The following is a 16,625-nucleotide window of genomic DNA, read 5'->3' as shown; positions in this document are numbered from 1 at the left end:
CTGATTCAAGAGTTGCTCATTTTATGAAAATTTTAGGAGTTCACAGCCCAAGGTAATATGGCTGAAAAATGGCGTGACATCAGGATTGTAGTATAAAAAGGGCAGAAGTTTGTCGGTCATTTCCAGTGTCATAATCTCAGCATCCAACAATGAGAGTTCCCATGAAAGTCTTAGCATTAAGCTTTATATGTTTAAATGTGTCAGTTTTTAACTCCTCAAGCTTTTCAAAAGAATGTGAATGTGACAAAAGAGACATAGGAGGGTTTGGGACAGAGGGTTACGGATATGTTTGTTTGTTTTTTAAATGGTTTTCTCCATAAATATTTTTTGTTTTCACTGTATTCGCATGTTTTAACTGTACTATATTTTTACATTTTTGTGCAACACTTAAAACACTATGGGAGGATCAGGGAAGCAGCCCTTTAGAAAAAAATAGTAAAAAGTATATAAAATTATTAAAATCCTGTGTTATAATATAAAAGAGTACAAGTAAACATGGATAAGGCTAAATGTACAGCTCAGGCTTCTGATAATGCAAATCATACAAGCTGAACTCTCATGGTGTTTACTGAAATCACTGGATGTGTATTTATAGCTTCATACATGTGCAGTATTCTTTGTCTGCCAGTACTTCCCAACAATGCCATTATTCATGTTTTCTTTAGAGCACTGCTTTGATTCCCTTTCATGAAAAGTGGTAAGACATTCCCACACAATATCATTCTGGAAGTTACTTGGACTGTTTGAGAATTTCAAGTCCCTCAGCCTCCTGCCTTATCCAGAATAGTGTCCAAGTTGTGCTGGAGTCCCCTAGTAGCTTGTTATGTTCACCTTCATTAAAAAAAAAAAGTCTACAATATAACACAGTAATGGTCCAACTCCAAATGCTACAACTTACCATACAATAGGGTCTATTGCTGTAGATAACTATAGGGTTTTTTTTACAAGGGCAATTGCCCAATTACCGTCACCATTGTTCTTCAAGAAGCTGAGATTCTCTCTTTGGCCTCAACAATGGTAATAAAAACTCAAGAGTAAAGCTGTGAGTATAAGGGTACAGTAAGAGCAAGCCGCTTTTTAAAAAAAAAATAGCAAAGAGAGTGGGTGGCAGAGAGCGCCAAGCTATGCATCTCTAGAAACCAGGATTCAAATGTGACATGGCTTATGACATGCCCTAAGTGATTGTTCCAGGCAACAACAGTGTGAAACGCATCATTCCTGCCTTCTTTGATCCCACGTGATGCCCTTTACAAGGTTGAGAAATTCTCTTTTTCCTTGTGATAAAGGATTTCTGTTTCATGAGGGAAGCCTGTGTTAGGTCTCCCATGTCTATACAGAGTGGATTAGTGTAGGGCAGAAAATAGCAGGGTCAATGTGTTTGTTGCCTGGAACAATCACTTAATTCAACAATCCTCAAATTCACCAAAAACAAAGCAGTTTTCAGACAGAGAAAATGTGTAGGCATTGACGGCAGATCCTTCATGTTGGACAAAAGTAATCTGTACACTTGAATTTACAGGAAGAAAAAAAAACTATGCAGTTAAGACTTTTTACTCCCCAGCTATGGGATTTAGGAAGGTGGTGTCATTTTGCTGATAAAAAGCCTAGAAATCGTACAATTACCAGTTGGGCCTTTACACAAAACAGCCATCTACTGTCTTAAAAAGTAAGATTAAAAATTATTTTTGATTTAACAAAAATAATCAGCTTTAAAATGTTTTTTTCAATCTGAGGAAAGTACAGCAACCAACCATCCAATGTACAACCCCAGCATGGCATATCTGCTCGTTTAACAATGCCGTCTTTATGCCCATAGAAAGCAATTTCAAATCATTATGTCACTCTATTCTGGACAGTTTGTGTTCAGTCGGAACAGTTCATTAGAATGACATTAAATCTAATGGAGGATAAAACATTTTGCAGACAGTAGAATCTAATATTTCCTTGCAGAATCACTTCTGTGGGCAGCCCTGCAAAATCCATTTCAAATGGAGTAAAATTTTGTAATCCTTTGAGGATGATAGGAAATAAGCATAATTTCTCACTCAATCCCAAAACCATGCAATACTAACCTGGTTTTATATTTGGTAATAAACTCTAAACCACAGGGTAAAAGCTCTTAAAGTTTGCAAACCTCATTGAATTTGTTCTGGTTGATGGATTCCTGTTGAGACCATTCAAAAGTCAGAGTTTCATGTGGCTTTCACTTAACAGTTTTGGGCAAGCCTTCATCTGAGTCTTGGATTCATATTCTAATCCCAAACCTAAAAACTGTAGCATAGGCGAAAAAAGGGGCTGAACCCATGAGTATTGAAAACAAAGGAAAACGTCACACAAATCTGTGAGAAGCAAAACCTCCATGTTTCACACAATTCTGCTGTTAATCGCTTTAATCTGACCTTATAACAATAGCGTACAGGAGTACATGTAAACACTGACCATCTTTACGTTTCAGGTGAAGCTAAACCAAACTGACTTTCAGTGTAACCAGCTCTTAAAGAAAAGTTATTTTAAAACAATAATAACTTAATGACTGTTCAAACCCTGTGAGGGTATATTGAAAGCAGGAGTGTCTAGTTTGAATCTTCAGGTTCCAGTTACTGAGGTTTTAAAATGTCTCTTCCAGAAAAGAAACATCTTTGTTGTGCTCAGCACCATTGCCTGAAATTTGACACGGGAAGAAGTCTCAATGGTGAAATGCTACTAAATATAAATGTGAAACAAAGTTAGAAAGCTTTTAGTTAAAACTGGCATCTGACTCTATTGTCATTAGAGTAGTGGTCTTCTTTCTGAGAAGCAACATATGGTGTCATTTGAGCATAAAAGCCTCTATACCAGTTTCTATCCTGCTTTTATACTTGTTTAAACATCCAAGAAAGAACTATCCTTTCCTTTGCCCACATACATACTATGACTGCCATTCACATTGACAGGAGCAGTACACAGATAAAAAGGGAAAACGTACCCTGCACTCACTATTAAAAAGTCAAAACTTATTGACACAGTGCCATTCAAGACACCATACTTATTTCCATTTCCAAATAACGTAGTGCCCATAGGAACATACTGGGCCAAATTCTGCCACGGCTTACAAGCATACAATTCCAGAAGACTACATGTGATAAATGCAAGCAAAACGGATGCGGTTTCCCAGGTCACCTAAAACAATCTGAACATAGACAAAACTAATATAATCTTCCAACGGTATCCATCTAGCCAGTGAATTTAGGATCATCTCTGAAACCCAGGCCATGATCCCATTAGATCTGATCTTATCTCTTCTTGAGTATCTGAAGTGTAAGGTGCCTCAGCCACCTCTCTTTTGGCAGTCTAGTCCACAGCTCCATTGTACCTACTGTTAAGAACTTTTTCCCTAAACTTTTCCTTCCTCAGGTAACCTAGTATACTAACAAGAGATGGATTCAGCTTGATTTATTTTTCCAATCCTCTTCAATATCGCCAAAGTAAAAGAACCCTTCATCACAACAATAATTGAAGGCTAGAGAGGTGCTCCTTTGTGTGCTTCACCAATGAACAAATAAGTATTATAGTCCCCTAGGATATATAATATACCATAGCTAGGTAATATGTTACCTGGGATAGATAGCGTCCGATAGAGCTGAAAACGGACTACTTTCTGTTTGCAGAAATTCATGAAAATGCAAAACAACTATAAGCACAGAGCAGAGATAAAGGACAAAGTCTATCAGGAGAAGATAATTGCATATGCAAAGGTTCTATTGAAGTCAATGGGAGCCAAACATGTATATCTGAGAGCAGGATTTAATCCAAACGGTGGCTTGAAACAAGAGGCTTAATGGTATGAAGGAAAAGAAATACAGATTCATATTTCTGAAGGCAAAAGAGGACAAAAAGTATGATACTTGTATACAACATATTTCTATTTATACTTTTTTTTTAGTTGGGAGAAAAGACCGGCAAATACACCAACAACCACAAGTTAAATAAAACTAATGTTAATATTAGAACAGTAAGAAGCCAGTGTATTCTTGATAGTTACCTAGTCTGTGCAAATTATGCTGTGGAACATGCTGTCAGTTAATTGTTTATGGTTAAGATAAATTGACGATTCAAACTCTTTCCAAGAATTATAGTGGCTATGGTGGGTACAGTGAATTATAGCGCATTATAGCAAACTTTTGTTTAGAGAGAAGTCATTATGAAAAAATGACTTCACTATAAGAGAGTTCCAGTGTTTGTGTATGTGCATAAATACACTACAGAGAGAGAGAGATGATCTACCTGCCACTTTCTAGGAACTATTATATTTAAGGTTACTTTGGTATTTTTATGTAATTTCATGAAGATAATCTAAGGGATAAATCCTGCTCTGTTTTGCTCAGGTGCTCTGACAAGGATGGTAGGGGAAAAGAGAGAATCAGGAGCCACCTCATTCCTGCACAAGCAGCAAAGCAGGGTCTTTCCATCTGGTTCCAAAAAGTGCCAGGCAATAACTACCACAAGCCCCCCACCTAAGTGATTTAGGATCACAAGTCCCTTTGAAAGTCAATGACAATCAATGGGATTTGTACTCCTAAATCACTCACACTCTTTAGAAAAACCCCATTCATATTCTTCTAGCTTTATCTTTTGCAATTCTTTATTTGCAATAGTAAAGCAATTTGAATTTACAATAGCAGACCCAACACAACATCATGACTGGTGTGCGTGTTGCCTTCCTCCTCCCTGTTCCTGTTTTGTTTCCTGGTTCCTGCTCCCTGGACTCAGTGTTCCTGTTCAAGGCTGCATGTGCATATGTGAGTACACAGCGCTTGGTGTGGGCAGCTACTCATGGCCCACTGCTACATATCTGCCATTCGGACTATTATCACATTTTATGAACACTGCTGCTGACCTAACCAGTTCACGGTTATTACATGTTTTGGTTGACAACCTAACTGCATGTCTTCCATCATTTTTCTTTTCTCTGTCTTTTTTTTTTTTTTTTGGGGGGGGGGGGGGGAGGAAGGAAGGTGAGTTTTTTGGATTGCTATTCTGGGGTACAGCAGGGTGTAATACCCAACCAGAAATCTTTGTTTATTTTACTATTTGTACTGCTTTCTTTTCCCTGCATTGTGTTGTTTGTGCTGGTTTTATTTTAATTCATGCTACATATTATTTTCTGTTTGTCTATTTCCATTTCCATTAATTTTTTTCTCTCTCTCTCTCTCTCAAGCCCCCCCACCCCCCAACAAACAAAAATACCCTGTATCTTTCCTGGGTCATTAAAGGGTTTATCAAGTGAAAACAGAACATAAGGTCCCTAGGGATCAGGGGCAGAAAACAAGGCCTTCTTCCAACTCCCTTTAGTCACCAGCATAAACAGTGAAAAAGGGAAGGAAAGGTCAAAGGAAGAATGATGTTTTCCGAAATAAATAACCCTGAAAAAAACTATTAGAAAAATGCGGCCTTTGACAAAAATGACAAGAGTGAACGAGAGTGTGTCAAGTGGGATTCTGAATGTTTACCTTTTATGATTTTTTGATGGCCTTTTTCAGAAGGAGTCAGCAGACTCACAGTATAGATTTAACATTTCTGGAAAGGAAAGGAAAAATAAACCAAAAGGTTTGGAAATAATACATTGTTTGGTCTGGCTGTGGCTATGGCAAAGTGGCTTGCTACAGCTCAGGAAATTAGTCTGAACAAGGATTTTAGGTCATTAATAATAAATCCCAGAGCTTTGATTTAATCTGCACTCCACTGAGATGTGTAGATGGCTTCCTACATGGAGAAAAAAGGGAAGGCACGTACAGTTGAACCTCTGTACAATTAAAATAAACTAATCTACTACAAAGTATTTGAGAAGCTATAAAACCATCCGCACTTGTATAATGTTTGTGTCACTGAAACATAATGTGGAACTGGCAAAGAACCAAAAATGAAAAGGTCTTTTGGACTAAGTCAAAACACAAATCTTCCAGCTTTTAGTGAAGGACACAGGCGTGGCTTTCCAAGAGAGTTCAGGTGTTCACCTGAAAGTTGGCCGTAGTACACACTACTGAGACCCAGATTCAGCAGAGCACTTGAGCATTAGCTTAACTTTATGCAAGTACTTAAGTCCCATTCATTTAAATGAGATTTAAACACACGCTTAAGTGAATCAGGACCAAACACTTATAGGACAACAGAAGTTGGAAAACAGATTCTCAGTCTCCAAAGGGTACAGGGTTATCTAGTCAGTGCTACTAGATGAGGCCTTTCAAGTATCTGCAGCTCTATACCACATATATGCACAAGTGAGAATGTGAGGGAGAAAAGAGGAGAAAAGAAAATGGTGTCCCAGAATGGAGGGTTGGGTAAAAGGCTCCTGGCCTCACTGGGACAGATAAATATTCTTACATCTCTGCCAGAGAGAAGAAATGATCCCACTACAATACAACACTGAAGAGAAACAGAGGAAAATGAAGATGAAAACCCAGAATAGAGTTTGGGGGCACTACTGAGTCTAGCTTCTGCATCTGCAGCAAACTAATTCACTATATATATCTGAACAGATAGCCATCTGGAACCACTTCCAAGTTAAACCTGTACAGACTGAGGCAATACAAGATTCTAATTATCCTAATTAAACAGGATGTATACAGTAAAAGCAGCAGAATACGTTCTCTGCAGAAGAACTGAGTATGAGGCTCTCTTTCAGAGTGTAAACAATAAAGGGACTTTGATAGAGCCAGCTTTAGTGTGCAGTATATGTATATTAGTAGTGGATACTTCTTCACAGAGCTAATTCTTTCCCTCATCTCCCCCTCCCAAAAAATAAGCCACCCTCATGAAAATACCTAGAAGTATATAAATAGCAGGAGCTATTCTCATTAAAAAATAATAGTGTTAAACTATAGGTTAAAATAGCAACTTAGGAGGATGTAGTTAACCCTAAAAACATCCTGTTGCAGACACAACTGAATGGTAAATGCTACATGAGATGAGCCATAAGTAACTTGACACTTATGTGTGCCTGGGCTGACCAGCAATGGTGCCACCATTGTTTGTCAGCCAACTCATCCCTCGAACCGCATTCAAAAATTTTCGAAGACAGCGAAGGATTTTCACCAGAGCCTCCTTGCTTGGCAGTAAGGAAAATGGTAAAGAGAAACAGTTTGATGGAAAGCACAAGTACCCAGCTGAGCAGTGGGAAAAGCACAAATGAACAATAATGGCAGCAGAAGGAAAATCAGCATGTCCAGAGTGATATGCAAGTAGATGTCATGCAGCCATCTCACCTGCTGCAGCACATGTGCTCAATAATAGTACAAGCTCCATGGGACACATTTTCTATTGCATGAGCTAAAGGTGCCTGAGGCAGCTTTAAGCTTTTCTTGCCTAACGCCCATGCACCATGAACTTTTGTGCAAACGTGCATCCGAGGGCAAGAGCATGCCATGTCGATTGATCTTCCCTTGACCCACCTTCTTTCTTGTAAACCAGTCCCACATCTTGCTGGTTATGTGACTGGTGTGCACTGCTGTACTGAGGAGTACTACAGAGTGGCATTCTTGTTTCCATGTGTTTTGTTGGCCAAGCTGCCCAGACCTTGTGGGTCACTCGTGCAGACTCATATAAAGAGACAATCAGAAGTGTACCATTTACTCTATAGGGTTTCTAAGATCTGAACCAATATGACCTATCAAATTAAGCTGAATTATGTCTAAATTCAAGTGTTCCCACATGCCCGTGTTCACTTTGAGATCTGCAGTTGAAAGATGTTCTATTTGTGGAGAGATAGCAGAGAATTTTTTTTCATAAACAGACAGGTTATAATAGATTTCAACAAGGGTAACTTCAGGAACATATGGGATTTTTGAAAACAAGCTACTTGACTAGTCATGGAAAAGTCCTTTTTGGTGCTCCGTTTCCCCCCACGATAGTATTAAACTGCTTGAGTCCTAAGTAACCACACTGTTTTTTGTCTTAACAAACTTGTCTGGGAGATCAATCCACATATTTGCTGCTTTCTGTATGAAAAAGTGCTTCCTGACATCTGTTCTGAATTTGTGGATACTTAATTTCCATTAATGCCCTCCTCTCCTATCTTCAGAGCTGACCTGAAAATAGTAACTTGACAGATATGCATATATCACTTACGATTTTATATACAGACAACCATTAAACTCCCTCCTACATTTGTTTTTCTTTGCTACATTAAACAGAAGAATTTTTTTAGCTTGGCATTTACAGCTCAGGCATTTTAGAACTGGGATCAGCATCATGTGCTTGCCTTATTCTGTATCATTTCATGTGTTACAATATCTATTTTAGAATGAGGTAAGATGCCCTGAATGTGGTAGGCTAAAATTACGATAATCTAATCACAGCTCACTTACATCTTTTGCAGCTTCAGGGTCATTTATTTCAGTTGGTCCTTTATGTTCTAGTAAGCTTATTTCAGTGCTTACTTGCATTTGTTATTTTGTTCTCAATGTTGTGTAATTAATAACTTTATAGCTACCGTGGAACTTGTTGAGAGTTAAATTGGATATAGTGAAACTAAAGCCCCACATAAATTCAACACTTCGTAACATGCAAAAATTGCAACTCAACTTAGAGTGACATTGGTCTATGAGGGGATGAGGGTAATGGGTAGAGGGGACAGATCCTCAGCTGGTGTAAACTGTCATCACCCCCATTGATTTCCATGGAGTTATGACAATTTATACCAGCTGATGATCTGCACAAAGTCTTCAATGGGAGATGGATCTTCAATGAGAGATCTCCCAATCTAAGAGATTAGTCCAGACATTCCATTCCCAAATGTCTAGTTTCCCAAACCAAGGCATTTTCTGTGCCTTCCTGTCACGTATACTTTACTCTCCCCTTGGTAAAATGATAGAGCCAGATCCCATTTCTAATGAAGCTAATATCAAAACTGCTGGTAATGTAAGTGGAATCAGGATTGGACACTTACTCCTTTCCTCAGATAGTTACATTCTGAGCAAACGTGAACTGTATGGCACAACTGCATCTACTCCACTTCAAGGGATGATTCTGACTGTTCGGATACCAAAAATACCACGAAAGAAATGAAATTCTCTGACAACATCACAATGTAAATTTTCATTAATTTACTGGTGAATGCTTTGTGCTGTTGTTTTTTAAGTGAATTTTTTTCAAACATGATTTGGTTCAGTAAGATGCTGTGTAGCTTGAGCCACTTGTAACAGTAACTTCACACAGGTTCCATTGTCTTCAATGGGCTTTTGATCAGGCCATTGGGGTGCGCAAACATTATTGTCTTCAAAACAGATTCAATCATAACAAAAATACAACTGGGTCTGCCCTCCTTCACTCTTTTCCCAGGCAATTTACAGCTGATTAACTGCTGATGTTTTAAATCTTGTGGTATGTTTCTCTATTGAAAAGAAGTTTGTTAGAGGGGTACTCCCAAAACATATGAGCTAAGGTAGCACCAAGGGAGTTACATATCCAGCTGTGATAATCATTTATGAAGCCAATTACCACTATATAATGTATTTTAACCCAGGCATCCAGGCATGCACCCTGATCATGCAATCATATCTTCACGGGTGAACGCTTACATTCATGCAGAGTCCCACTGAAGTCAATGAAACCCTACAGAGGTCTTCAGGAAGAAGGATCTGCAGGATCAGAGACTATAGACAAGGATCCATTTATCCACCACTGAAATCCAACTACTTCTGAAGTTACAAAGTGTAGTTGCTCAATTATAATATTTTAGTTGCAGACTTATATTAATACTGATTTTTTTGTACTTTTCTATTTCATTTGAAATAACAGCAGCAGGAATCACACTTTGCACTTCTTGTAGAATAACATGTGACACTGGCAGAGATGTCCAAAGGCACAAACAACAGTTGGGCACCTAACTACCATGTATGCCTTTGAGAACTTCCCCTATTAATCTGAAAAATGTCGAATATTCAGAACATCAGTTTTCTATTTTCATTTGAAAGATGACACCTCCAGCAGCACAGCACTCGGAAGGGAACGTGCCACCTCCTGAATCATTGTTACTACTTACTGTAATACCCGAAAGTCTACTCTCCAAGCACTAACTTAACCCAGCCCTCCTTAGCTAAATGGCGGTTCAGTACATCTTGTATTTCCTTATGGCAATTAATTTTACAGGACATCTCTGCAAATGTGAAAATGTCTTAGCAGGGCCAATTTGCAGAATTATTTTAATCTGTAACCTAACCAGACTGAAATAAAAGAAAAAAAGGGCAGCAAAGGAGAAGCGCAAAATGGAAGTTCATATTAAGAATCATGCCGTAGGGGAAATAAGTCAAATATTTGATGTTTCATTCACTTCTCATTAATAATAATCTTCAGGAAAACACTGCATTAATATGACATAAATCCTTCAGCAATGAAATAATAAAAAAATTCTAAAGTTTAAGAACTGTATTGTTAAACCAAATTAATACCAGTAAATGGCAACTTCATCTGTCACTGATGTTGACCTGTCTAAATAATGAAGCACTTTTAATATGTTCAATAATATCCTTGCTTACAAACATCAAAGCAGAACATAACATAGAATGGTGTAACACCCTGGTTTTTAATCTAAATTTTCCTCCTATGTACTTAAGAATGGAAAGGGGGGGAAGGAAAGTTCTGAGTGTCATCCTTAAATGTGAATTTCCTTCCAGATGTCAGTTTCTTACAACCTTAATAGTACTTTACAATATGCCAAGTTTTAGCCCTTAGCAAAATTTCTAAAGCAACACTTTTGAGCAAAGGTATAATTATATACACATAAAATCCTTATACCACCATCATAGTAATAATAAAATAATAATAATGTTTTTGATCTTTACAGCTGTTCTCTGTATGAAAACCCAAAGGGTGAATGTGTTGATTATTAATTTGCTCCTCACACAAAGACGTCGTAGGATCATGTAAGCACGTGGCACCTTGGTGTGCATTTTTTCTTTTCCCTTTTTGCCCTCCAAACTCAGATTGTCCCAACATGTCATAGATTAGTCCCCTGCCATCCCTAACTACTGAAAACAGCCCTTTTACAACCATGTTGGATTATGCTGTCTTGATGTTCTGTTGACGTTCAGCATCTGCTTTTAGTGCCAGATTTAACAAAGAAACAAAAAAGCTCACAGTGGGCTTTGGAAACATCAGTGTGGGTGAATATATTTAGTTTAATCAAATAATTAAAAAAAAAAACCCAAAAAACCTCTTCAAGATGAGCACAGGATTAAAGCCAGAAAGAAAAATTAAAGCTAGTGACATTGTATATTTGGAGATAAACTAAGTGGCGGTGATGGAAACAGGATATTATCACTTGACTTGTGGGGGGAGGGAAATAGGGCTTAACATCTTTCACTACTGTTCCTACACTCAAATCTTTGTGTTGCCAATGGAACTTTTATTTGTCTTTTCGTCTGTATTTCTATCTTTGACATTTCTAAAGCACCCATCGGTTCTGCATTTTGATACAGAACAGCAGACTTTACCTGGTTTTTGGGCATGTTTCTTCCTTAGCTGTGGAACTGTGTAGTAGTTTATAATCAATCAAGTTAGAAAGCAGTTTTCTACTTGAACCATGCCCCCTTGTGGGAAGAGTAAGGTACTGAACCCACTCTTGCTTTGACTATAAAGGATGAGATGCTGTACCCTCTTGAAGTAAATGGCAAAATACTCATTGGCTTCATTGGGAGAATTATTAATAAGATCTCTCTGTGATCAAACTAAAGCTACCATAAGATAGTATGTAAGTTCATCTAAAATTAAATGGAGATGTATGAAGTGAGATCATTATTCTGTTCCCATTGAGGTCAAAGGTAAAAATCCTGATTTCAGTGATGTGGGATCAAGCTGTTAAGCAACAAATACAAGACAAAATAACAGGAAGGAATTTTCAGAAGGGAAAGCGATTAACTATTTCTTAACAGCTGAGCATCTAGTTAAGCAATCCTCTTATTTTGATTAGCTGATATAGTCTTAATGTCTACCAAACTTCAAATAAATGGAGACTATTATCAAGCAGAGAAATGAATATCTGGAAGGTGCTTACCTTTGCTTCACATTTCTTGTGGCAGGCATACTTGCAAACTAAAATAAAAGCAAAGAAAATACATAAGCAAAATACTCGGTAATTCCTCCACCCCCAACATCTCTTTAAAGCTGCCTTCTACCACACAGCCCATTAACCCCAGTTTCTACACCGAGGTGTACTTCATTTCTTTACAATAAAAATACCAATAAACAAATAACAAATAAACCCCTAACCAGGTATCAACAGTGCAACCAGGTTTTAGCATGTTTATCCTTATGTGCAACTATGCAGCCTGCCCTGAAAGATTCATTAACTGCAGTAATCCCCTAGCACTCTTAATGTATTCTGTCTTTTTATTTTAATAATATATTTTTGGTTTAATGTTAGGGTCCAATCATCTTGATACTTGCCTTTACAGCTCTCCACACACCAGAGGTGTTATGAAAATAGTAGGTATAAACAGCAAGGATAATGATGTTAATTTGCTTCTAACAAATTGTCTGAAGCACTAAAAGATGTGTGAGTCACTTCAGCAAGTCTAGAGAACAAAATGAGTCAGAACTTTCCAGTCATGGTCACTTGAGAGTCAGGGTAAGATCATATGTTTCACAATCCAAAACTGAAAGTCCTTTGCACAATACTATGAACAGTGCATCCAAGTAAGAAGTTAAAGTTTACAGCTCATTAAATTACTAGACTAGATGAGATCAGGATGACTTGGGTAGTAAAACAGTGGGTTTGGAATTTATAAAAATACTATTTTTCTTAAAGGACAATTGGAAGAGCATCTAGACAGACACTGAAATAACTGAAAGGTCATAGTATTGCAATCAGAAATATTCACTGATATATCCTGAAATCTTCTTGACCTGCTGTTCACAAACCAGGAAGAATTAGTAGGGGAAGCAAAAGTGAATGGGAACCTGGGAGGCAGTGACCATGAGATGGTCGAGTTCAGGATCCTGACACAGGGAAGAAAGGAGAGCAGCAGAATACAGACCCTGGACTTCAGAAAAACAGACTTTGACAACCTCAAGGAACTGATGGGCAGGATCCCCTGGGAGAATAATACGAGGGGGAAAGGAGTCCAGGAGAGCTGGCTGTATTTAAAAGAATCCTTATTGAGGTTACAGGACAAACCATCCCGATGTATAGAAAGAATAGTAAATATGGCAGGCGACCAGCTGGCTTAACAGTGAAATCCTTGCTGATTTTAAACACAAAAAAGAAGCTTACAAGAAGTGGAAGATTGGACAAATGACCAGGGAAGAGTATAAAAATACTGCTCGGGCATGCAGGAGTGAAATCAGGAAGGTCAAATCACACCTGGAGTTTTAGCTAGCAAGAGATGTTAAGAGTAACAAGAAGGGTTTCTTCAGGTATGTTAGCAACAAGAAGAAAGTCAAGGAAAGTGTGGGCCCCTTACTAAATGAGGGAGGCAACCTAGTGACAGAGGATGTGGAAAAAGCTAATGTACTCAATGCTTTTTTTGCCTCTGTCTTCACAAACAAGGTCAGCTCCCACACTACTGCACTGGGCAGCACAGCATAGGGAGGAGGTGACCAGCCCTCTGTGGAGAAAGAAGTGGTTCGGGACTATTTAGAAAAGCTGGACGAGCACAAGTCCATGAGGCCGGATGCGCTGCATCCGAGAGTGCTAAAGGAGTTGGTGGATGTGATTGCAGAGCCATTGTCCATTATCTTTGAAAACTCATGGCGATCGGGGGAGGTCCCGGATGACTGGAAAAAGGCTAATGTAGTGCCCATCTTTAAAAAAGGAAAGAAGGAGGATCCTGGAAACTACAGGCCAGTCAGCTTCACCTCAGTCCCTGGAAAAATCATGGAGCAGGTTCTCAAGGAATCAATTCTGAAGCACTTAGAGGAGAGGAAAGTGATCAAGAACAGTCAGCATGGATTCACCAAGAGCAAGTCATGCCTGACTAATCTAATTGCCTTCTATGATGAGATAACTGGCTCTGTGGATGAGGGGAAAGCAGTGGACTGTTGTTCCTTGATTTTAGCGAAGCTTTTGACACAGTCTCCCACAGTATTCTTGCCAGCAAGTTAAAGAAGTATGGGCTGGATGAATGGACTATAAGGTGGATAGAAAGCTGGCTCGATTGTCAGGCTCAACGGGTAGTGATCAATGGCTCCATGTCTAGTTGGCAGCCGGTATCAAGTGGAGTGCCCCAAAGGTCAGTCCTCGGGCCGGTTTTATTCAATATCTTCTTTAATGATCTGGAGGATGATGTGGATTGCACTCTCAGCAAGTTTGCAGATGACACTAAACTGGGAGGAGAGGTCGATACACTGGAGGGTAGGGATAGGATACAGAGGGACCTAGACAAATTAGAGGATTGGGCCAAAAGAAATCTGATGAGGTTCAACAAGGACAAGTGCAGAGTCCTGCATTTAGGATGGAAGAATCCCATGCACTGCTGCAGACTAGGAACCGAAAGGCTAGGCAGCAGTTCTGCAGAAAAGGACCTAGGGGTTATAGTGGATGAGAAGCTGGATATGAGTCAACAGTGTGCCATTGTTGCCAAGAAGGCCAATGGCATTTTGGGATGTATATGTAGGGGCATTGCCAGCAGATCGAGGGACATAATCGTTCCCCTCTATTCGACATTGGTGAGGCCTCATCTGGAGTACTGTGTCCAGTTTTGGGCCCCACACTACAAGAAGGATGTGGAAAAATTGGAAAACGTCCAGCGGAGGGCAAAAAAAATGATTAGGGGACTGGAACACATGACTTATGAGGAGAGGCTGAGGGAACTGGGATTGTTTAGTCTGTGGAAGAGAAGAATGAGGGGGGATTTGATAGCTGCTTTCAACTACCTGAAAGGGGGTTCCAAAGAGGATGGATCTAGACTGTTCTCAGTGGTAGGAGATGACAGAACAAGGAGTAATGGTCTCAAGTTGCAGTCGGGGAGGTTTAGGTTGGATATTAGGAAAAACTTTTTCACTAGGAGGGTGGTGAAGCACTGGAATGGGTTACCTAGGGAGGTGGTGGAATCTCCTTCCTTAGAGGTTTTTAAGGTCAGGCTTGACGAAGCCCTGGCTGGGATGATTTAGCTGGGAATTGGTCCTGCTCTGAGCAGGGAGTTGGACTAGATGACCTCCTAAGGTCCCTTCCAAACCTGATATTCTATGATTCTATGATGTTTGCATTGTGTGTACCTTTTCATTTACTGTTCAGTTTTGATTTATTTTCATTTTATGTCCAGCCTTTTGTTTAAGGAGAGTCTTTGAGAAGCTGCAACTGAATTTTTTAAAAAAGCATATCTTTGTAAATTAAATACGTTGTTGAATACCTCACAGTTCCATTTGCAATAACTGTCAAGACAGAGTAAGTCAATGTTCAAGAGTCTTACATTCTTAACCCTGAGGCTGAAACTAATGTTGCTTTCCCAGCAAATCCAGCCAGAACGAGTAATACACCCAGAGTATTACAGTTTTCTGCAGTCCATACCCAATTGCTTAGTGTCTCCTGCCCCTACCTTCACAGTAGTATAAAAACAAACTTCCTAAATTGAGCATCAAAGGTTTCTGATCACAAATGGGCATTAATAAGGTGCAATCCGGTGAGGTTCTCCAGTTTTCACTTGCTCTTCTATTTTCCATCAGTTTGGAATACAGTGCCAAATCTTAACTGGCAGTCCTTACGTGGTCAGCCACCTTCTAATTCTATGTCAGGATGCCCTCAACATGAAATGGTCATCAAGGCCATAAATCAATCAATCAATCAAAATTCAGTAGGATGAGGCTTAATTATCTGTTATCTTATCTGATCTTGTCAGGTATCGAGTGCCCTTGATTCTCAAGTCTTCATTCCCGAGAGGTGAGACCTCTTATTCTCTTGGTAGAGGTCATAGAAATATACAGTCCTGACTACCAGCAACACTTGTCCGGGAGCAAACACAATGATATGAGTAATTAAAATGATTCAGTCCTAAAACAACTGGAGGATGAATTTTGACAAGTGGAAACTTGATTTTCTTGCCTGCTAACACTGGGGACGACTATACTGATTAGCTTGAATTCCATGTACGAGGAATAAATATTTGTGAGAATTAAAATTTTGGAGTCTTTTGATTGGCATTGATAGTATAAGGGGTTAAAAGTCACACTCCCCCCTCCCCCCTTCCCAAATTATCCAGTCCTTTTTTTAAAATCCATTTGAAGACCTCCTGTGAGAAAAGTATAAAATATGGCTCAGTTATACAAACAATACCCTGGCTCTGCAAGGCTGCAATCATTAAATGACAATTCCAAACACTAAACAGTAAGGAAACAAAGCTACTGGGAAACCCTGCTGTTACAAAGAAAGGCCTATTTGTCTGCTTTGCTTGTGAATAAGCCCGAGTGGTTGAAGGTATTTTGAAATGTAAAGCATGAAATTATATTTCATTCGAGGATGATTGCAATTGTTTCACAGCTGGTTCATGTGCTACCGAATTACAAAGGTTACGTAGCATGCAACATATATGGCTGTGGGCACAACCTGCAGTTCTTATGCAAGATAAATAGGTTTGGAAGGATTCGATTTTTATCGATAAATGTCAATGTCACCATGCGCAAACCAGCAACAAATATTTCCATTGATGATCATCAAA

General features: G+C 39.0%; 1 protein-coding gene across 19 annotated transcripts in view; it reads right to left on the bottom strand.

Moving 5' to 3' along the window:
- The window catches only part of TNS3 (tensin 3), a 340,704-nt gene that overhangs the window by 210,319 nt on the left and 113,760 nt on the right, over positions 1-16,625 (bottom strand). For 18 of the 19 annotated variants that reach the window (XM_007061354.4, XM_027823761.3, XM_027823765.3 and 15 more), the window contains one exon: positions 12,029-12,066. In XM_007061354.4, the coding sequence (XP_007061416.2) occupies positions 12,029-12,066 (38 nt within the window). Of the gene's footprint in view, positions 1-12,028; positions 12,067-12,420; positions 12,447-16,625 lie in introns of those variants that run through there. The other variant, XM_043540495.1, reaches the window with a different exon arrangement.

This window comes from Chelonia mydas, chromosome 2, assembly GCF_015237465.2.
Source record: "Chelonia mydas isolate rCheMyd1 chromosome 2, rCheMyd1.pri.v2, whole genome shotgun sequence".
In the NCBI taxonomy this organism is placed as follows: Eukaryota; Metazoa; Chordata; order Testudines; family Cheloniidae; genus Chelonia; species Chelonia mydas.
The sequence above is the reverse complement of the archived record's forward strand: the minus strand, read 5'-3'. Positions and strand labels throughout refer to the sequence as shown.